This window comes from Vidua macroura, chromosome 18, assembly GCF_024509145.1.
Source record: "Vidua macroura isolate BioBank_ID:100142 chromosome 18, ASM2450914v1, whole genome shotgun sequence".
NCBI lineage: Eukaryota > Metazoa > Chordata > Aves > Passeriformes > Viduidae > Vidua > Vidua macroura.
Genome location: NC_071588.1, coordinates 4,119,886 through 4,142,551, shown reverse-complemented (window position 1 = coordinate 4,142,551; position 22,666 = coordinate 4,119,886). Strand labels below are relative to the sequence as shown.

Below are 22,666 nucleotides of genomic sequence, written 5' to 3'. Positions count from 1 at the left end.
GGGATTTAAATACCTGTTAATGGGTTTAAATGCAGAAATGGGATTAAAAGGGAGAGGAACTGCTCTCCCTTTGCTCCCACAGCCCTGGTCTGGGATGGGTGGGGGGTGCTCAGGTGGCCCCACAAACACACGGGGAGGCAGAGCAGCAACAGAACCTCTCCTTTAATTGCTGGGTTACCCTGGGGGTTTGTTCTGACTGACAGACAACCCTGGCGCTGCCATGGGCAAAGGAGGATGGGCTTAGCTCCAAACCCACTGCCATGAATCCCAAAAAAACCTCCAGCTGTTTGCCAAGGGAAGAGTTAAAAACAGGGCAGCTGCTCCCTCTGAACGCAATCCCTCACCACCTTCAAAAAAACGAGGAGCAGGAGCCCCCCAGCCCAGCTCTGCTCCACACACACGTTAGAAAAATAGATTTTTTTATTGAAATTCTCCTTTTTGCTCCAGGGAGTTTTCTTCTCTCTTGGAATAGAGACCAAGCAGGGTCTCTGGATTCGACCTGTGCCTGCATTTCTATCAGGATCAAGAGTTAAAAGCCAACTGGTGAATCTCTAACTCTAGAAAAGGCTGCGTACAATATATGGCTTTTGCACCTACATCCAAGGGGGTCTTGCGGGTTGGGAGCTTTGGGGAGCTCGTTTGGGACAAAGCCAGGATGGGGAGGGCGGCGTGGGATGAGGGGACAGCCAGGGACCACATGCAGCTGTGCACAAAGCCAGCCCGGAAATCGGCACATTCCCGGTGTGTGGGATCCTTTGGTTCGGCTTTGGGACACCCCAAAGCTCAGCCCCGGGGTTTGCTCCCCACAGGGGTTGGGTGCAGCTGGGTTGCAGTGTGGACCCTGCTCCTGGTCCCCCAAACTGCTCCTGGCTCCCCAAAAATGCTCCTGAGGGGCTGTTCTGGCTCGTGGGCTCTGAAACGAGGCCTGGGTGAGCTCGTGGGTCCCAGCAGCTCCTCTGTCCAGGGAAAACATCCCCCTCTGGAGCTGCATCCACAGGGAAGGGGAGCTTCCACCTGTAGCCACACTGGTGGGGGTCAGGGGTCCCCACAATGGGCTGGAGCAGCAGCTTTGCCTGGTGCTGTGGCTGGGGAATTCCAGGGAATTCTCAGGGAGCCACAGCCACCACGTCTGGGGAACATTGCACAGCACGGCCTTGCAATCCCATAACCTCAGGCAGGATCCACGGGAGCATCGCCCACACGGTGCCACGCCCTTGGTCCATCCTCCCTTGGGAAGGCTGAGGATTCCATCCAAGGATAAGTGGAATCCTCCCAGGGCTGGGTTTTTGGGGACACGCACCCCGGGGAGCTCAGCTCCGGGTGCATCAGGCACGGCCTGAGCAGCTCGATGTCCCCAGGAGAGCCTGAGGGGACACGAAGATCCCATTGCACTTCCCAGGAGGGCCGGGGCAGCCAGAACAGGAGCAGAGACCCCGGGGCAGGGAAGGCACCCGTGTCCCCAGGCTGGCCAAAAAAAAGCTCAGCGGTGGCTGGGCACCTGTGGCGGCTCATGCAGGGAGTGACCAACAGCTACAGCAGCACATGGAGGGTTAAAAGAGGAGCCACCCACTGGGTGGAATTAGGCAGGATCTGGGAGGACCGAGCCACCCCTGGCCACGGTCCCCCCGCCGTGGTCACCATCATCTGGGGTAATAATCCTCGGGGACCCCCGAGAGGTTGCGGAGCTTCAGAGCCGTGTCCACGGTTCGGATGTAGCCGCTGATCACCTTCCTCATCTCGGGGGTGTAGGGGTCGTACTCCAGTTTCCTCAGGCCCGAGCGCTTGAAGTTGCCGTCCTTCTGTCCCTCCACGCACAGCAGCCTGTCCTCGCAGGCCGTGACGCCCAGCAGTGCCACCATCCTCTGCAGCTGCACGAACAGGTCCCGCTTGAGGTCCTCGAAGTGCACCACCAGCACCTTCTTCCCGTAGCGCAGCCAGTCCAGCGTGTGCGTCGCCCACCACGGAGCGTAGTTGGCCACAAACTCCGGCCACTCTGGGGAAAAAGAAAAAAAAAAAAAAAAAAGGGAGCAGAGGATGTGTGTTGGAGTTTCACCCAATTACAGAAAACTACCCAGATTCGTGCAAAAAAGGCATCTAACCCACACCCAAAATTCTCCGTCTTGGCTCCCATATATCACCACATACTAAAACCCCAAATTGAAGTTTTTTCACCCTGTGAGATCACACACTTCTAACTGACTGCACGCCCGTAATCCCAGTGCTAATAATCAATTTTGGAGGCCCTCTCCACAGCCTCAGGTCAAATGCAGTGTTCTCTTGTGGGTCTGTGCCTTTCAGCACAGAAAGTTTAAAATTCTCAGCATCCAGGGTTCCAACAGATGTGCGTGGATGTTCCCTGTGTTCTCTCCCATCCCTGCTGGAACATCTCAATTAACCTTCTGGCTAATTGATCCTGCTATTCAAATCAGGTGGTGAGAGGGACGATGAAACACCGAAAATCAGCCGCATCTCTCCTGGCAGTGCCGCATTAAAGCTCCAGGCATCTCCCTCTTCCTCGTGTCCTCCCCACAAAACCAAGGCCTGATTAACAGCTGGACTGGGTTTAACTCCCCGAGGAATCGTTAACCACAGGATGTGTTCCATTAAACAGATCCAGGACAATTCACCTTGTGTAATCACAGCACATAAAACTTTGCTTTGGAGCCGCTCCAGGGGCGTCGTAAAATTAATGCCACGGAACCAAACAGGGGTTTGGCCTCTGCAGGGCTGGGAATGGGCTGGGGGAAATGGGAAAACACCCCCTCAGCACTGGGGGTGAGGCTGCAGAGAGGCCCTGGGGATTTTTTTTTACCCAAATTTGCCCCAAAATTAGTTCCTGGGAGAAGAAAATAATTTGGAGAGCTGGGCTGCAGGGAAGGCCAGGAATGGGACCCTCATGCTCCATGTTCAGGGGCCACTCCAGCTGGGAATGGACTCACCAACCATGCAATGGAAAATCTCCATCTTTCCCAGCAGTGGTTAATTAACCTGACAATTAACCCGTCGGCTAATTACTCCACACACCCTCTGGAAAGAATTTGGTGATGTGTTTGAAGTGCATCCAAACAAGACTGTGCTGGCATGGTCCCCTCTGGATCTCCCTCCCCTCGGAGACACGAGGCCTGGGACAGGCTGGGGAGGGGGTTGGGATTGGGAAGGCTCAGGAGGTCCCTGGACAGGGATTGGGAAGGCTCAGGAGGTCCCTGGAACAGGGATTGGGAAGGCTCAGGAGGCTCCCTGTGGTGCTGGGATACCAATCCTGGCTCCATCCACAGATGGATGGGGAAAAAATCAACCAAGAGGCTCCTATGCCACCACAGTGGGGACAGTGCCAGCCCAGGGACACAAGGCTGAGGAAGTGGGGGACACCACACCCTGCTGGTTTTATGGGATGGGGAGAGCAGGGCTGGGCTGTGCCCAGCACTGTGAGCACATGGAGATAACGAAATCCAGGCACATCCCAGCCACAGCAGCCAAAGCTCCCCTTAAATAAACTCAGAATTAAGGGTAGCAGATGTTCAATCAAGCTAAACATTTTAACTCTTTCCAATGAAGTCAATCCCACAACAGCAATTTGGAAATTGCTGTAATTAAGCAGCCTCCGACACACGCCTGTGCATGGGAAAGGTGGTGGCTGGGGAGCAGCTGGACACATGGAAATAACACCTGGATACCACAGGGATGGGCTGGGGACTGCCACCACTCCCCGTGCTCACACTGGGGACAGGAGATGCCCATCCTTGCCTGGGCCAGCCAGGTCCTGCTGTCCTGTCCCATCCCTTCCCATCTCGTCCCACCACGACCCACGGTCACACCAAGGGATGGCCCCAAAGTGGTGGCACAGCCCAAGATCCCCCCCCATGGGCACCCAACTCCGGCTCTGCCGGGCTTTCCCAACCAATTCCCAGCTCCGGCAGCAGGGCTGGAGCTCTCCCAGAGGAATCCCTCCCTACCTTTGCCCTTCCAGTGGGCGTGGGCGGCGAAGCCGATGTGCCCCCCGTACTTGCGGTTGAACTCGGCCATCAGGGCCTTGTAGGGGTTGCGGATGAGCAGGATGGCCGAGTCGAAGGACTCGATCTCCTTCTGCCCGCTCTCGTGGGTCTTGATGCAAATGGTCCTGCCACTCCTCCAGTGGTCCCGCTCGCCCTTGAATCCTGCCCGGATAGAGCTGGGATTAATGGGGGTAACAGGGAGCTGGGAAAGGGGCTCAGCCTGGGGAAAAGGAGGCTCAGGTGGGACCTTCTGGCTCTGCACAAATCCCTGACAGGAGGGGACAGCCGGGGAGAGTCGGGCTCTGCTCCCAGGGGAAACCAGACAGGATTAAAGGAAATGGCCTCAAGCTGTGCCGGGGAGGTTTAGATGGGATATGAGGGAAAATATCTCACCCAAAAGGTGCTCGATCCCTGGCACAGCTGCCCAGGGCAGTGATGGAGTTCCCACCCCTGGAGGGATTTAAAAGCCGTGTGGATGTGGCACTTGCGGACATGGTGGCCTTGGCAGTGCTGGAGAACAGTTGGATTCGGTCTCAGAGGACTTTTCCAACCCAAAGGATCCCACAGTTCCACAAAAGGGAACATCACAGGGATATCAGGTTGCAAAATCCAGTTGGATGATGAAAGCAGCTGGGGCGTGAAGGAGGACTTGCATCCCTCTCCCAGATGGAAATAATTTATTTTCCCATGTTATGAGCCTCATAAAATTGATGAGTGGGTGGCTCACAGGCACAGGGGCCCCTCAGAGCGACATCTCCCTGGCCACACTCGGCTCTTGTGCCTGTTTTGAGGGGTCAAGGGCAGATTTTATGGCTATAACCTCCCTGAGCACAGCCGAAACTCTCCCGGTAATAAAGAAAGGGAAATCCTTGTGCCTGTGGGGCAATGGATCAGCCCAAGGTGGGGGTGATGCCATGGGGGGGGTCCAGAGAGGAGACCCTGCACTGAGCATGGGGCTGTGCCAGCATCCATCCCAGCCCCTGGCACGCACCTGGAGTGGGGGATAAGCTGGAAGGAGCTGTATTCCATCAATTAGAGAGGTGTAATTGGCTCTCGGCAGTGGATAAATCTGCCGGTTGCCTGGATACCTCCTGGCCCCTCCGACAGGGAATGAACACGGATCCCACGCTCGTGTGGCTCAGCAAAACCCAGCCAAGGCTTTTCCCACTGCTGCTCCCTTCCCTGGGATGCTGCTGCACCCTGGGGGCTGGGGCAGTGCTCCCTCACTGAGCATCTCCCTCTCTGCAAGGCTGGATTTGGCAGGAATTGGGGAGGAATGTGCTGCCTGGGGTGTCGGGAAAATGAGGCTTTAGGGAATAGCCTGGGTACCAACCCCACCAACCACACGGTACGGATACACATCCCAACTCCACCACAGCTGAGGGGGAACAGAGAATTTCCTCTCAAAGCCAAATAAAAAGTGAAGGAATAACAGGAGAAACCTTCAAGGTCTCCAGATAAAACTGTTGTGAGTGATTCTAAACTGGGGGAGCTGGGAATGGGGTGGGTTATTGGAACCAGAATCCCAAAATGCTTTGGGTTGGAGGGGATCTTACAGCTCATCTCATTCCAACCCTCCTGGAAAGGGACACCTTCCACTATCCCAGGCTGCTGCAAGCCCTGTCCAACCTGGCCTTGGACACTCCCAGGGATGAAGCAACCACAGCTTCTCTGGGCAACCCCTGCCAGGACCTCCCCACCCTCCCAGGGAGGAATTCCAGGACACTCCAGCCCAAACCACCCCATGGAGCAGCAGCGGTCACACCCAGCTCTGCTCCGCCCTTCCTGCAGCCCCTGGGATGTCACCGGGGCTGCCCCCAGCTGGGGTGGCACCCCAGGACGTCCCCTCACCTTTGTTGTAGAGGGAGCCATCGAAGTAGTAGCTGCCGGTGTAGAAGCCGGTGGCCAACTCGATCAGGTGCCGGGCCCAGGTGTTCCCGGCTCCAGGAAAGCTGGCCAGGGCCACCAACTGCTTGGCACGGCTGGGCAGGAACCTCCTGTCCATGCAGCGGTTGTCTGCAGGGAGACCCATCAGGAATGTGTCGTGGAAACCTGCTTTCCCCACTGGGATGTCTGAGGGAGCGCTGCCTCTGCCAGGAAAATGCTGGGGAAGGGGTGAGGAGGTGGCCGGGCAGGGGGAGGTGCCCTGCCTAAAGCTTAGAGGGACATCCCAAAGGGTCCTGGACACCTCAAAGAGTCCTAAACACCCGAAAAGTCCTAAGAGGATTTTTCCAAAGAGTTCTCTGTCATTCCCAGCTGCGTGCTTAGGGAAGAGTGACTAACAGGGATTCCTGTGCCAAGCAACGCTCCTGCTCTTTTGATGAATCATTGAACAGCATTTCCAGCACAGCCCCAAACACCAAAGGATTGTGACAAGACTGACCCAAAACCACCCAAATTTGCTCCCTTCAGCCCTTTCCTCTCCCAGGAACAGTTTTCCTTTCTCCCAGTGCTTCCCTGGCTCCCACTGCTCTCAGGAATGTTCTGCCTGATCACAGCCTTTTTCCGCTGCACGTTTTTCCCTGGATTTTGTCCCCTCTGGATAGGAGACTCCCATGGGATCATGGAGAGGTGGGAGAAGCCCTGGGAAGGAGGAATCCTGCCTGAAGCAGACGGAATCTGCTGTGCCCTGCAGCTGAGTCAGGCAGCAGCCACAGCTCACCAGGGGAGCGCCTATTTCCCAGGGAATTAAAACCCGCTCGTTTTTAACGGGATGCTCACACTCCCTGCTGGCATTTTTTTGGGGGGAGAGGTCGGGAAAAGCTCACCCTGCACTTGTGTCTGGTAGACCAGCAGGAACTCGGCGGAGCCGCAGCTCTCGAACTCCTCGGCGGCGCATTTGTGCGCGCAGAGCTGCTCGTCCTCGCGCTCGTGCAGCGGGAACAGCGTGCTGGGAAAGCCGCAGCGGCACGTGGTGCCCGCCAGCGCTGCCAGCGGGAATTCCTGCAGGGATGGCCAGAGGGAATGGCGCTGGCACCAACCCCCCACCGGGGCAGAGCCTTCGCCCCCCGCACCCGCCCTCGCTGGGCAGCGCGGGGTGGTTTGTAACATCCTTCCAATTCCAACATCATTCCATAATATTCCAGCATCCTTCCAATTCCAGACCATTCCAGAACATTCCAGTATCCTTCCAGAACGTTCCTGCATCTTTCTAGACCATTCCAGCATCCTTCCAGACCATTCCAGCATCATTCCAATCCCAGCATCATTCTAGACCATTCCAGCATCCTTCCAATTCCAACATCATTCCAGAATCTTTCCAGAACATTCCTGTATCCTTCCAGAACATTCCAGCATCATTCCAGAACGTTCCAGCACCGTTCCAGACCATGTCCAGCATCCTTCCAATTTCAGCATCATTCCAGAACATTCCAGCATGATTCCAGACCATTTCTAGCATCCTTCCAATTCCAGCACCATTCCAGACCATTTCCAGCATCCTTCCAGTCCCAGCATCATTCTAGACCATTCCACCATCATTCCAGAACATTCCAGCATCGTTCCATTTCCAGCACTGTTCCAGACCACTCCTACATCCTTCCAACTCCAGCATCTTTACACCTTATTTCTAGCATCCTTCCAGGCCATTCCCAGCATCCTTCCAGACCATTCCACCATTCTTCCAATTCCAGCACCCTTCCAGATAATTCTAATATTGTTCTAGCCCATTCCATCCCATTCCAGCCTCCTTCCAGCCCTTTCCAGCATCCTTCCAACTCCAGCATCTTCCACCTCATTTCCAGCATCCTTCCAACCTATTTCAAGGATCATTCCAGACCATTTCCAGCATCCTTACAGCTCACTCCAGCATCCACCCTCCATCAGTTCCCGCTGCCAACCTTTCCCCTCCCTGCTCGGAGGCACCGTGCCTCAGGATGAGACCCCTGGACCAGAGCAGGACCCCATGGGGCTCCTTTAAATGTCCCTTCCAACCTAAACTCTAATTCTGGGATGCTCCTTCCCAAACTTTCCCAGGGCTGCTGCCCCTCCTGGGGCAGGGACACAAATCCATTTATCCTTTTTTTGGATACGCAAAAATTACATCCCTAAACTGGGTTCAGATCTCCCAGTGTGACGATGATGATGATGATGATGGAAACAAAGATGGAGAAGTTTATCCCAGTACCTTCTCTGTGCAGAAATCCACACATTTATCCACGGACATGTTGAGCATGAGCTGGCTGGCGGGCAGGGCGATGGAGACGTTTTCCGGACAGCGGAAGCACCCCCGGAAAATCGCACTTCCATCTGGGAGAGAGAGAGAGAGAGAGAGAGAGAGAGAGAGAGAGGGGCCCCAGTGAGACTCCAAAAATGACACTGCTGCCACTCTGTGTGACACGGCATTCCCGACTGCTCCAGTGGCTCCTGGCCCCTCCAGCAGTGCAGCCACATTGGATGACGCTCATCTGGCTGCTGATGGAGCAAAATCAGAGCAAAACCCCGGCAGCAAAGTCAGGGATATTTTTTTTTGGCTGTTTTTATCAGCTCTGTGATCCCAGGGATGGAGCAGGGGCAGAGCCAGGGAGGAGAGCAGGGCCAGGTTTGGTGAGGTCTGGAATCCCATCCCTGGTCCTTGGTACCCTCAGCTCCTGTGCGTTCCTGGTTGTTGCCATCCCCTTTCCCATTCCTTGGATATGAGGAAAGGTGAGCAGGGAATGTGGGTAATTATAGAGCTGCTTAATTGGGAGCCAAACGAGGGAGCACCCTCAGCTCTGTCTGGAATTCCCACACATCCTTCATCCTGCAGCACACACAGGAGACACTGATGGTCCTGTTTGGCCGTGGGGAAAGAAATCTCCACACAAAGTCTACCAAAACTCCCTGAATTCCAGCAGCAGTCCTTGGGGCTTCTCATTCCACCCAACCCCAGCCAGCAGCATTCCCCACAAGGAGATTCCTGATGTTTGCAGGAGCAAAACTACCCCAGACTTAAGAAACACTCTCCAAGAACCTCCCTGGAGCCATGAACTGGCTCGGGAATGCCAGCACCAAGAGAAGCCCTCCCATTCCAGGGCTGAGCTGGGATCAGCCTCCAACTTACACCTGCGGGCGGATTCCTGGGCCAGCTCCAGGCGGTAGATGGAGAGCCGGTTGATCCCGCCGCACGTGTTGCTCCGCTCTCCCTTGCATTCCATGTTGCACTCGGATTCGCTGGCGTTGGACGCCTGGATCTTGTGCCCGCAGTAGCACTCGGCTCCAAATTCCAGCCCCGCGTACAGGTACCCCCTGCCGAGAGGGAGACGGGATCTCAGCACATCCCCCTGGCTCCAGGGGGGTGGGAAGGAGCATTCCTGCCTATGGCCAATGCTGGGATCAGCAGTGCATCCCAGGGATTCATTTTTGGGCTAATGATCCTTGTAGGGAACTTCCAACTGAAAAGATCCCTTCCCATCCCTTTCCCTTTCCCTTTCCCTTTCCCTTTCCCCTTCCCCTTTCCTTCCCTTTCCTTCATCCCATTTTGCAATTCTTTCCTATCCTATCCCTATTCTTTTCTAGTCCGTTCTATCCTATTACTCCACTCCATTCCATCCTATCCCATCCTAGCTCCTATCCTACCCTATTTTCCTATCACATCCTAATGTATCATATAAAATAATTTCATTTCGTTCCATTTCATCCTATCCTATCCTGTGGGAAAGGATTGAAGGAGCCAGTGCACAGGGATTCATGGAGACGGTGGGAAAGGATTGATGGAGCCGGTGTGCAGGGATTGAGGGGGGCAGTGTGCAGGGTTTCATGGAAAGGATTGATGGAGCCGGTGTGCAGGGATTGAGGGGGGCAGTGTGCAGGGTTTCATGGGAAGGATTGATGGAGTGTGCCGGGATTCAGGGAGCCCCTGGCACCGTCCCTACCGCTCGGCACAGTTGTCCTGGCAACGGAACACCGTCATCTTCTTGTAGTCGAAGAAGGACATCCCGCGCAGGGTCCTCTGCCGGGTGTTGTCCTCGTAGCAGCCGATGTACCGGGCTGGGGACAGAGAGGGGACAGGGTCACAACCCACTGACCCCACCCCTCTTGATTTTTCCCTAAATAGGGATGTGCGGCAGCATTCCCTGTTTGTTTGCTTTGGAAACTCTGGGTCCAAACCAGGCAGGGACACCTTCCACTATCCCGGGTTGCTCCAAGCCTTGTCCATGTCCAACCTGGCCTTGGACGCTTCCAGCCACAACTTCTCTGGGCACCCTGTGCCAGGGTCTCCCCACCCTCACAGGAAGGAATTTCTTTTACTCTGCCACTCCGATTCCAAGCCACATTCTGGGATAACATTTCTCACCTCCTCCCTGCTTTCCACACCTCCCTGGGGTCCCTGACCCAGCTCACCCCATCCATGGTGTGCCCCAAGCACAGACCCCCTCATTCCCAATCGTCCCAGCACAGCACAGACCCCACCAGTGCTGGAGCCACCTTCCCAAACCAGCCTGGAGGCTGAAGAGGAGGAGGATGGAGAAAAATGTGCCAGATGACTCCAACCACCAGAGCCATAACTCCCAGTTACTCCACACGGCGTTCCCACAGGGATGAGCAGGTCCTGGCAGGTCAGAGGGTTCCAGCGGGTGTGAGATGGCTCCAGACACTTGCACGGAGCCGGTGACTGATGTGCATTACCTTCAATCCAATGCTCCTGACATATGCGTGCTGCCACTTATTGGGAAGCCAGCCGGAATAATTAGGGACAGACAAGGACACAAGAGAAAGGGGAGGGTGGGACTGGCAGTTTGCAGGGAGAGGTGGACCTCTCCAGGAGGAATTTTGGAGCCTGTTGGAAACACAGCTGTGAGCAGACACACACATCCACCCAGTGATTGTCATTAAATTCCCCAAGCATCCCATTTTTTCCAGAGCTGGGGATATAGGGATGGCTCCAGCTCTCTGCCTGGGGTGGCTGGTCCCTCCATCCTCATGGAATTGCTTGGTTGTGTGTCACAGGTGGGAATGGCTGGACTTGTCCAGGAAGGCACCAGAGATGGATGTGGCTGAGGGCTGGGGTCTGTTCCTGCTTCCCTTGGCTTCACTGCCCAGAAATCCTCCCTGGCTGGAGGCAGAGATGCCCCTTCCCATCAGGATTTGCATTCCCATGGGGATGAGGCCGTTCCCTGGCAGACAGGGCTGTTCTCCACCCACACCTTCACCTGACACTGCCGGCAGAGGGAGGAGGAGGAAGAGGAGGAAGAGGGAGCTGCACATCACGCTCTAAACCAGAGCTAATTTTTGGAGCAGTATTCCCTCTGGAATGATTTCACGTGGCAGAGCCTCCGCAGCCACCTCATCAAGTTGTCCCCACTTAATTACCAACATCATTAACTCCACCTGTTCCTGCCAGATATCCCAGTGCTCCAGAGGAGCAGGGAAGTGAGGGGGAGCTCCACCAGCCACCCCGGGAACACTGGGCACGTGGGATTTCTCAAGCTGCTGAAGTTCTCTGCTCCATCCCACTCAGGAGCTGCCAAGATGCTCCAGGGGGGAAACGATATTCCCAGAGCACCTGGGAGCAGGCCAAGCTCAGCAGCCCATCCCCACTGGCAGTGCTGGATGAGGTTAATCCTGGAGCACACGGGACATATGGCCCGGGACACGGGCACTGCTTGGGGTCTTTATAGGGACAGACAGCCTGGGCTCAGGGACCATCTGCTGAGCCTGCACTGAAGTTAATTTGCATTATTGGAGAGACGTGGCCACCAAAACCCCTCAGAGACCTCTCAGAGCAGGGTCACAACCAGGGAACACTTCAGCTCCTTTTAGCAGGAGAAAATCCTGTAAGCACCACTTTTCCTTTGGCTTCCATGCCTGGACCGTGCATCATTCCTGGAATGAGCACAACCACATCCTACTGGAGGAGGAGGAGGAGCCCTCCATGCCCCAGGAGCAGCCCAAGTTGAGGGGAATCAAGCCTGGACCCCTGGGACAGCCCCAGTGTGCTGTGGTTTGGGGGTTCCTGCTGGAGTCCAGCCACCCAAATCCCACAGAATGCACAGCTCTGGCTGCCTTCAAGATAAATAAATGCCATTTTAAAAAATCAATGGGAATGATTCAATTTTCTTATCCTTGATCATTAATAATGGACCCACTTGACAAGCCCCCAGCCAGGCGGGCTCTCCTGGCTCCAGAGGCCACAGCCCAGCCCTGTCTGCACTTCCATGGGAATCACAGCCAGCCCCTGCCTCGACACAACACCCACACAAACCTGGATTTTGTGTTGATTCAAGCCAACAGAATGAAAACTGAATTTGGCCCCTGGCAGATCCAAAGGGTGGGAGGAAGATGGGGCACAACATCCCCCCAGCTGCCACCCCCAAAATCGCCTGTAACAAGGGGGGACTCAGAGATGCACCAGGGGGAAAGAGTGAAGATGGAAAAATAAAAGCACATTATTGGCACTTGGGGAGAGAGGAGAGGAAAGAGGGAAGAAGGAGGGAAAAGATCCTTCTGGAAATATTCTCTGGACTGATGTTCCCCAGAGTGAGATGCTGCTCCCCAGAGCATTCCCGTCGGATGAGGGAGGAAAACCTCGGTGCTCTGGCAGCGTGTGCACGTGGTTTATAAATAAACAAACAAATACACATTTCCTGGGAGGGGGGTGTGGTCCTGGCAGGGATGCACAACGCAAAATCGCTCAGACACCACTGCCCCAACTCGTGATGTCCCCCTGGGAGAGGCAAAAGGAGGGATCCCCCTCCCCTTGGGACAGCACTCACCTCTGTCCTCCTCCTTCTCGCGGCCGCTCCTTCCCCTGAGCGCCCGGCTCCGGGCGTTATCCCGGGATTTTCCCCTGTCCGACGGCTCCTTGGAGGTGCTTTTGAACCAGGGACCGTGTCGTCGGCCCCCCGCCGGCATCGTCGCTGCCGCCTTGAAGCCGCGGCTGAGCTGCATCACCCCCAGGTAGGGCAGCCCCGGCCCCTCGGCGGCCGCGGGGCTGCGCGGGCTCCCCGGCACCGTGGGCTCCCCGGAAAAACCGGAATGCAGGAAAACCAAGCTGCCGGCCGCCAGGTAGAGAGCGAGCAGAGTGAAGAAACGCACGGGTTTGCGCCGAAAATACCGCTGGAGTTTTAGCAAAAGCTTGGCCATAGCGTCTTCATCCCTTCCCCGGCAGCCGGCGCCGCGGGGAAGCTGCTCTGCGGCTCCAGGGATGCTCCGAGGAGGGGATTATCCCGCCTGGATCGGAGGTGAATCCCGGCGAGCAAATTGGGTGAGGGCTGCAGGGCGAGGTCGTGCAAAGCTGTTGCCCGACCCTAAAAAGTCCAGGAGTGCTGGGAAAGGTGGATTTTGAGTCCCCGCGTCGTGGCCGGGGTGTTCCAGCGCTGGCTGCCACCTCCAGCCCCGGTTTATTCTCCTGCCGGCAAAGTCCCCCGGCTGTGCCCCGGGGACTGCGCTGATGGAGGGATCATGTTAAGGAAATCGGGGTTTGAAGGTGATTTGAAAGCCGATCAGCTGCCGCAGCTCCTCGCTCCCGGCGGCACCGGCTCCGTCAGGCATCGCTCGAATGGGAACGGCCCCGCTGCCCTTTCAGACAAAGAATGGAAGGTTCCTGGACGCGCCTGGAGCCTGGAATGCTGCCTGGGACCCTTTGTGAAAGGAAACCCCTTTCAGCTCACTCCCAGGGCAAGAAATCTCCACCTGCAAGTCAAAGAGAGAGGAACACTCAGGAAAGCGTCCCAGGACACGGGAGGGTGGTGGCCCTGTCCCTCCAGGGGGTGAGGAAGGCCACCCGAAGTCTCCATCGCCCTCCAGCCCTGGAGGGGGGCAGTTCCACCTCTCCCAGGGGGATAACTGGGTGCAGTGGCAGCGATCCTGGTGGGGTGAGCCCAAATCCCAGAGCCCGCACATCTCTGCCTCGTTGTGCAGGAGAGGTGCTCCAGGATGGCTCTGGGATGTGGAAAATTCCCAGTTTCACCCCCAGGAGGATGAGCCGTACACGACACACTCTTCACAGACACGTTGCACCCCTAGATCCAAACATCTCTGCAGCAGCAGATCCCAAGTGCAATCCATGCATGCACAGTGGGGTGCTGCCAGCATCCCACAGGGTCAGGAGCACGACATCCCCGGGTGTCCCTCCAGTCCCTCATGTCCCCAGGGACAGGAGATTGCCATGACGTCCTCTACCTCCAGCCAGGAGCATTCCCATTCCCACCCAGCCACCCAGGAACACTAGGACCATCCCTGGTGGCTCATTTCCCTAGAAATCCAGCTGGATTTCTCTCCTTCCAACCCTCCCAGCTATGGAAGATTTGCTCCAGCCCTTTCTGGGAAAATGCCACGTGGGAAATGCCCCTGCTGACACATCCCAGTGCCCAGGGTGTGCTGCCTGTCTTGGTCTCGTCTTATTTTAGGAAAGGAGACGGAAATAAATGGAAAGACAAAGTGCCATTAGTTTAATGGCCTCTGTGTTCCTGCCATCTGTCTTCAGTTGATTAAATAAAAAATATTGGTGGAACATATGGCATGAATTATACATCAATATTTTAATTTGGTTTCCCAGAGTGGTTATTCAGATACCTCCGGCTCTGCCGCGGGAGTTTTGTGAAGCTCAGGGCTGGACAGGCTGGGGCAGAGCAGTGGAAGGGCACAACCCCAAACCAGCCCTCCCCAGCCCGGCTCGGAGCCAGCACAGCTGGAGTAAAGGCTGAGTAATCTCGGAGCAGCAGCGGTTTGGGTTTCCCATGTGCAGGATGTGGCACCTCGGCGTGGCCAGGGAGGGGGGGCCGTGCTGGGAGAGCAGCCCCCAGCCCGGTGGTCCCGGGGGTGTTTGGCTGCTCTCCTGCACTCCCTGACCAGCATTTTCTGGCTTTCCCTTATCCAAAACAAATCCAGCTTGCCGGGGTTGGGATGGGAGCTGGATGCGGGGTGGTTTGGGGAGCAAATGGAGCGTCCCCAGGGGTGTCCCTGCTCCTCAGTGTCCCCAGTGTCACCCCCGCTCCTCCCCTCCCCGGCTGGGCGCTGCCGGGCTCTGGCACAGCATATAAAGAAGGGGCTTAAATTACTCTCATTAAGCCATCTGGAGCTCATCCTTCTCCATCACGAACTGCGGAGTCACAGGTCAATTACTGCGCATTTGCATATATTCCATTAATGCTTCTGCTAATTGTCTGGAGCAGATAATGGGCTCGGCTCCGGGCTCCTGGGGGATCACAGGCGGCGGGGAGGGCCGCCACCAGTGCTCCCAGTACGGACACCAGCGCTCCCAGTACCAGCAGGGGCCGGCGGAATCGGGAGGTGATGGATGCAGGAACCATCCGAGAACGCCATTCCCTGCATCCCACCAGCGCTCCCTGGGTTGTAAGGACGGATCCACGCCCGCGCAGCAGCGCTGGGGTGAAGGAGAGGTCACCCCTGGTCCCCATCGCCACCGTCACCCGCCACGCTGTCCCCAGGGACATCCTGCCCCCAACGCCACTGCCCGAATCCCGCTGCGCTCGGCGGCGGCGCCGGTGCCAGCCCAGCCCGCGGCGTGGCCGGGGGACAGTGGTGACACACTTTGTCATCCAAACTAATGAAGCAAACGGGGACAGTCCCCAGCCAGCGCAATGCAGCGTCCTCAGCCTGGCCTTCCCGCGGCTGCTCGGGAAACTGCTGGGACAGCGGGGAACGGAGGGAATTATCCGCCAGGGAATTATCCGCCGGCCCTCGCTCGGGTACGACCCGCTGTGATCCATCCCCCTGCTCGCATCCCAGGGGAGGGATCCAGCCCTGAGAGCTGCAGTGTTGGAAAAATCCCCCCGGCTGGCAGAGCCAGGATTGGGGAATCCCTCCCTGCCCCCCCAGACCCTTCGGCACGCCGAGCCGAAGCGCAGCTGGGGGCGTTTTCCAGGATGTGGGTCCAGCCGGGACTGGGGAATGTTCCCTGCCTACATCCATCCCTCCCACCAAGAGCCAAAATCCTCATCCCATCAATGGGACACCCCGCTCTGCATCAGTATAACCCCACCAGGAGCCGAAATCCTCATCCCGGCACCGGGATACCCGGCTGAGCATCGCTCCACACCCAACCCACCTCCCTGAGCGGTGTCAGCCGTCCCCAGGCCAAGGAAATCCTCGATAATTTGCCAGCTTTATCCAGGTTTATCCATCCCTCTGCGCGTGGAGAGGTGGGAACAGGTCCGGGAGCGGCATGAATGAAGGGCCCATCAATTACGGATGTGGGGCTTGTCTTCAGATTGCTCTGCAATTATTGAGCCCCGAGGTCCACTTGTCTTCAGGCACCACCTCCCATCTGAGCAGGGCCAAACACCCTCACGTGGCTCCCCCAGCCCGGGAGAACAATGGGCCCATTAAAACCAGCAAATTAACCACCACCAGAATTCCATTAGGAGGAGAAGGCGACGGGAATATCCGATTTCATCCCCTCATTAACATTTCTTATCACAGGGACGGGGGAAAGAATAGGGCTTGAAAACAGAGGGGTGGTGACATCAGTGGGGTGACCCCACGGGTGGGCTGTGACGCAGGGAATGACCTCGTGGGGACAGCAGGTTCTGCACCCCTCTGGGCACCCTTGGGAATGCTGGAATGCTTCAGTCGAGCCTGGAAATGCAGTGAAGGACGCAGGGGATGGGGTAAAAGACCCCAGTCCATGGGGTGCAGGACTTATGGGACACAGGACCCAGGAGGCTCCCTGGACGTGCTGTCACCAAAAGCCACCCACTTGGGTGCAGGGACCACCAGAAAGCCCCAAGTCCCTCCATCCCAGAGCAGTTCCTGCAGCTCCACATCCTCCCCAGCACCAACCAGGGACACCAGTCCAACCCCCAGGGACACTGGGCACCCTGGGTGCTGCCATCCCTCAAACCCTTCAGCCCCCTTCCCTAGGAGTGTCCTGCAGTGCAAGCCCGGAATTGCTGCCCTGACAGAGGCTGAGCAGCCCAAGATCCCAAGTGGAGTTGCCCATCCTCTTTTCCAGCCCCATGGAAATGGATTTTCACCCTTTTGCTTTCTTTAAGGAAGCAGCAAATGAGATGCATGGGGCTGAATTTAAACCCCATTATGGGTGGGAATGAAGCTGAGATAAACCAGGATTATTCCATCCCAGCAGGGCACACCTGGAGCATCCAAAACCTTCCAGTGCCTCTCCCAGGGGGCAGCCGAGCACAGGGAGCTGTCAGTCGCCCTCAAATCAAAGCAAAGTTTGTTTATTCAGCTTCTCTCTGCCTTCATTTTGCTGAGAAATGGATTTGTGCCTCCTCTCCACTGGGGAAGCCTTAAAAGCAGCTGACTCAGCAGCTTCCAGACTCATTCCAGGAAGCTGCACCGGGATCGGATCCTCATCCTCAAGGGTGAGACACTTCCCAGGCCTGGGCTTCCCTGTGGAGCTGCTAAATCCCTTCCACAGGCCAAACCAGCAAGGGATGCAAAGGAAAAACCTCTCATTAGGGATTTATTGGCTCAATTTGAAGATCCAGGGCAGGATTTGCCCATCTGCTGGTGGATTTTTGTGTGGGATTTCCAAGCGTTTTGTGGGGTTTGCAAATCCTCTTCCTTGCTGGGAGCCCATGGAGGAGTTTGGACTGGAATTAGGGAGCTGATTTTGCTTTTGGATAAAAACTGGTTTTGAATTATTCTGAATATTTCTGAAATATTCTGAAATATTGATGTCTTCAGCACTTTCCCAGGGCATGAGGCACCGAGATCCAGAGGGATCCAGATGGATCCAGGATCCATTCGGGGCTGCCCCAGACTAATTGATTAAGGTCTCTAAAAGGCTCCTCTGAAATGAGGTCGTGCTAATTGCACAACCTCCTCTTAGTGCTCCCTGTGCTCTCCAGAGGACAGAGCCCACAGGGCAGCAGCCCCATTTCTGCCAGGGCTGAGCTATAAATAAATCCAGGAACATCAGGATGGATCCTGTCCTGGCTTATTCCAATAACTGGACAGAGCTACACGAGCCCAGGGCCTGCAGCCTGGCCCAGAAAGGCAATTTTGTTTAATCAAGTTATTTAAAGAAGTTTAACCCCATTTTTAATTATGACATTGAGCTGCCTGGCATTGCAAATTCCCACTGATGTCCCAGACTTCGACCTAAGGGATGCTGATTCCTGCCCAAGGGATGCTGATTCCAGCCCAGAGGATGCTCATCCCCACCCAAACCCCACAGCCACGGGCTGGGATCACCATGATGGTGGTGGGAATTTGCTGTGGTACAGAGAATCCCAAAACCAACCCCAGTTGGGATGAGCAGGCTGCTCCAAACCCCAGAAGCAAAGAAATGTTGCTGCCTCCAGGCCACTAATTCCCAGGTAATCCCATCTCCATGGCTCTGCTCCTTTCCTTGGATATTCTCCTCCACAATGGCCCAAGTGGAGCTGAAAATGGAGAGTTTTTACTTCACGTTCTGCTCCTCCACCCACAATTCCATCAAAGCTCGTTCCAGGTTCTTGGAGGCTGAATTCCCCTCACAAGTGTGAAAAGCAGCTCATAAAGAAAAATGGTTTAAGTCATGAATCATTTAAAAAGCACCCGGCGCTGCCGAAGGCAGGGAAGGAAATAGGGAAGGAAATAGCCGTGGATTGCTGAGATTCCAGGGAGAGGGTGCAGGCAATTGTGGGATGATGGAAATGAGGTGGCACAGCGGGGATCCAGCTGTGGGACTTGGTGTTCCCCTCCCAGCATCGTTAGCATTTTCATTAATTAATTAATCTGCAGCAGCCCCAGGGGTCCGGCTGATCCAGTTCTCTCCAGCAGCATTATCCCGTCTGCCCGGGGTATTTTGGGTGGGGCTGTGACAGGAGCGGGAGGCTCCCTCCTTTGGGACCAGGGTGATTGAATTTGGGTGCTGGGGAGCAGGATCCCAACCTTCCCCCACCACATCCCTGCCGGCTTCCAGCATCCTTCCCTGAGCATTCCTGCTGCCGGCATCAGCCCCATCCCTGCGTCCAAGGCTAGAAACCTCAGTTTCCCTGCTAATTCCCCATTTTTGGGTGACACACGGCAGTTTTTGGGAGGGGCCACCCCGGATTGCGGGGTCTCAGTGACACCGAGGGATGCTCCCAGACTCCCTCTCCCGTTTCTTCCCACCCTCCCGACACTCAAGCCCTTGGAAAAGGTGATGTAATTCCTTCAGAGGACGCTGAGTGTCTGTGACAGGGTTTAACCTAAGGAGTTTAAATGTCTCACGTTCGGGGGCTTTCATGCCCAGCCTGCAAAATCCAGTTACGGTTTTCAATCAGGCTTGGGGAGCCGGGATGTGCATCCAGGGAGTGCGCTGCCACCCGGAGCCGGGAGGAGGAGGAGGAGGAGGAGGGGGGCAGGAGGAAGGCCGGGGCTGTTCCCCAGGGAAGCACAGCTGGATCCCAGCCAGCTGCTGGCTCAGCAAAGCTCCCCCCAGCCGGAGCTGCCTGAATCCCGAAGGAGAAGGTTTAGGATACACGGGATGGACTTTTCCAGAGGCAGTGCCGGGGCTGGCAGCCACCCCTGGGGGATGCATGACCCTCCCTGCACTGCTCATCCTCCCGAAATCCTCCATCCATGGACACCTGCACGTCCCTGTCACTGTGGAAAAGCATTCCTGAGCCGCAGCTGCCGGCACATCCCGAGCTGACAGCTCCTTATTCCAGGGAAAGCCAGGACGCTGCTGTTTTTCTCCTTGTGCTTAACGAGGAGGAGCAAACCCCGCAGCAGCCACAGGGTTTGATCCCAAGGTTTTGAGCACCAGAGCCCAGTCCTGGCTCTAGGATTCATGGGAGGTGATGAGAAACACCAACAGGAGATTGTCCCAAGGGAAATCCAGGTGCACCCAGCAGGACCTGCCTAAATCCCATCCCAATGGGATCCACGGGGACCATCAGGGGGGATTTGGGAAGTGTGACCCCTCATGGGTGTCACAGAAAGCTCTTCCCATGGGAGCACCCGGCACATCCAGCCCAGGATGAAGCCCCCATGGACTCCCCAGGTGAGGAAGAGCAGAATCCAATCTCCCCATAAATCCCACACTCAGGTCTGCTCCACGGAGATTTGCCTCAGCCCTCGTTAATCTGGGATTACAGCAGCACTGGGGCAATTAACTAACGAGCTTTTCCAGCAGCAGACAATGCCTTGCACAGCCCACGGACATTAATGGAGTGAGAAGGAGGATTTCGTGCAACACTTCCTTCAAAACCTCCTTTCCCAGGAGAGCTGGTTCCTTTCTTTCCCCCCATCCTGCAGCACGAGGGAGAGGGAGGCCGGGCTTGGAAAGGATCTGCCATTCCCATGGCTGCTGCAGGCTCATCCCTCAGCACGGGCCAGATCCTCCTGTCCCACGCTCCTTCCCCAGTCCCAGGAGGAGCTCCTGGCTCTGGAGAGAGCCAACACATTGGGAAGGACAAATTCCCATCCCAGAGCTGCCTGCTGTGCTCAGGGAGTCCCTGGTGCTCCGAGGGGGTCGGGAGAAGCAGAGATTTTCCCAGGATCTGGGCTGAGCTGGGGATGGTGCTGAGCACTCCTGGATCCTGCCTCAGCCATGGGAGTTGTGAGCCTGGAGCTGCTGAGGGCTGGCCCAGCTCTCCATGGGGAAAAGATCCCCCAGAAGAGTGGAGTTTTTTCCTGGGAGAGAAAATCCATGGGGAACCAGGGGTGTGTGGGAGGGGGTTCCCATCTGCCAGGATCCCAAACATCAAGGACCCTAAAAACAGGGACATTCACATGGATGAGCCCCACCGAACCCAGGCACCTGCAGCCCTGATGCTGCAGCTGGGCTTGGGTCATTGAGCACCAGGATTTGGGAAAGGCATCCCAAAAAACAGAGCAAAACCCCCTGGGGAATTCTCCCTGGGCCTAATAACTGATAATAATATATGGAATATTATAATATAATGTATATAAAAACCATGGTAGGTGCTAATAATATAGATAATAAAATAATAAATGTAAAACCATAACATCTCCTAATAATATATAAAATAGATGGAATATAATCTATCTAAACCCGAAATAATTGCTATTAATATCTATAATATAATAACATACATTTAAAAATCTAACAAATCCTGTCTTGGAGAAGCCCCTGGAGCTCAACAGCTTTGGATATTCAAGGGAGGCTAGAATAAAAAAAAGGGAGGGCTCTTTCCCAAGCCCAGGGAAGGGACAGCCCCTTGTGAAGGATAACTCCCAGGTAAATTCCCAGAGGAAGGAAGGGTACAGCACTCACCAGATGAGAAGGTGCAGTGGGCCAGGGCAGGGCTGGGTGGGGGCACCCCGGGGCTGCAATTCCCAGTGCCAGGCTGGGATTCCCAGCTCTGCATTGCCAGGAAAGTTTCTTTAATCCTGCCTCGACGGAGGCCGGGGTTTATAGGGCTCAGCTCAAGGTTACCTTCACGCCGTTCTGCAACTGCCTCGGCTCTCCCTGCTCATCTTTATGTTAAATTATTCCCCGAAGTTGCCAGCATGGATGTGGGAAGAGGAAAATAAACAGGGGAGAGGCTTCTGGCAGGATTACATTCCCTTATGTTCCTTATTTCCCCGGCGGAGATGTTCCTGCACAAAGTCTGGGAAGGAGGATGAGGATGAGGAGAGCTCTCTCAGCGAAGCAAAACCCTTCCCAAACCAGCAGGAACCAGCGAAAAATCCCTGCCGGGATGAGGCGGGAATCACCAACTCCCGCACAGCCGCGGGGGGGACGCGGTGCCCCCCCAGCTTCCCGCACACGCAGCCGCCGCTTCCCAGGCACAATTCCCGGCGGGCCGGGGTCCTGCCGACCCCCGCTCGCGGAGCCCCGTGGTCCTTTTTCCTCCTATTTCTTTAAATTTTATTTTGCGCATGGGGGCTGGGGGGTGGCGTTGTTTGTTTTCTACTCTTATTTTTTGGTTGTTAATCTGGGCTTTTTTTTTTTTTTTTTTTTTTTTTTTCCCCATTAGCCCCGGTTTCAATGCGCTCCCCCCGCCGGCAGCTCCTCTGCCCCCTCCCCCGAGCCCTTTTCCCTCTTTTTCCTCCCCCGCCGCCTCCTCCTCACCGTCCCCGGGCCCTGCTCCCGGCCGCCGCCGCCGCTCCAGCCGCTCCATCCATCGCTCCATCCATCCCCCGGTGCCTCCATCCGCGGCCGCCCCCGGGAGCGGCGGGGCCGGGGGCGCTCCGGGCGCTGCCCGCGGCCCGGCCCCGCTGCCGGGGGGGCTCTGACAGTGCCGGTACCGCTCGGGGGGGGGGTTCCGGTGATGCCGGTGGCGGCCGAGGAGAGCCCGGCCCGGCGGCTGCCGCTCGGCTCTGCCCGCAGCCGCTGCCGGGCGCCGCTTCTTAACGTCTCCATCCAGCGGCTCCGCTCCCTCCGCCGGCTGCCGGCATTAACCCCTTCCCTCCCGCCGCCCCGATGGGATCTTTTTTTAGAATTTATTTCTTGTTTTCCCTGTTTTTCAGGGATGCGGCAGTGCCGGGAAGCAGCTCTCGGGTGGCCCCGGCCCCGCTGCTGCGCCCAAAGCGAGGGATGCTGAGGATCTGGATCCCCCCGGGAATCCGGTTCCATCCTCCCGGCACTCGGGACCGGCCCGAGGATTACTGAATGGAGCCAGCAAGGATTAAACCTACATTTAAAAGATAAATAAATAAATATAAATATATAGATAAACGCGTACATTCAATGTATAGCTACATATATAAATGTAAATACATATACATTATCTAAATAAGCGTTCTAAATAAATATATCATAGCTAAATATATCAAAATTACTAGATGTATAAATATATCATGAGATATATCTGTGGGTATATTTGTTT

The 22,666-nt window shown here is 56.0% G+C and overlaps 1 protein-coding gene across 1 annotated transcript; it reads right to left on the bottom strand.

The window, feature by feature from the left end:
* Positions 1–402: 402 nt before the first annotated feature.
* Positions 403–22,298, bottom strand: WSCD2 (WSC domain containing 2). Its single transcript, XM_053994191.1, has 9 exons — positions 21,910–22,298; positions 12,686–13,604; positions 9,845–9,959; positions 9,034–9,218; positions 8,119–8,240; positions 6,761–6,935; positions 5,844–6,008; positions 3,954–4,154; positions 403–1,993 (listed from the first exon to the last, which is right to left on the bottom strand). The coding sequence occupies exons 2-9, from the start codon at positions 13,053–13,055 to the stop codon at positions 1,641–1,643; spliced, it is 1,686 nt and encodes a 561-aa protein (XP_053850166.1). The 5' UTR covers positions 13,056–13,604; positions 21,910–22,298; the 3' UTR covers positions 403–1,640.
* Positions 22,299–22,666: the final 368 nt, after the last annotated feature.

What these genes read in the sequence shown, in the direction of transcription:
- WSCD2 (XM_053994191.1), bottom strand. Translation starts at nt 13,055, where the DNA reads ATGGCCAAGCTTTTGCTAAAACTCCAGCGGTATTTTCGGCGCAAACCC. An exon ending in CGAGAAGGAGGAGGACAGAG is followed by an intron (nt 9,960 to 12,685) that starts GTGAGTGCTGTC and finishes CTCTGTCCCCAG; the next exon opens with CCCGGTACATCGGCTGCTAC. An exon ending in TGGCTCCCTCTACAACAAAG is followed by an intron (nt 4,155 to 5,843) that starts GTGAGGGGACGT and finishes CTATCCGGGCAG; the next exon opens with GATTCAAGGGCGAGCGGGAC.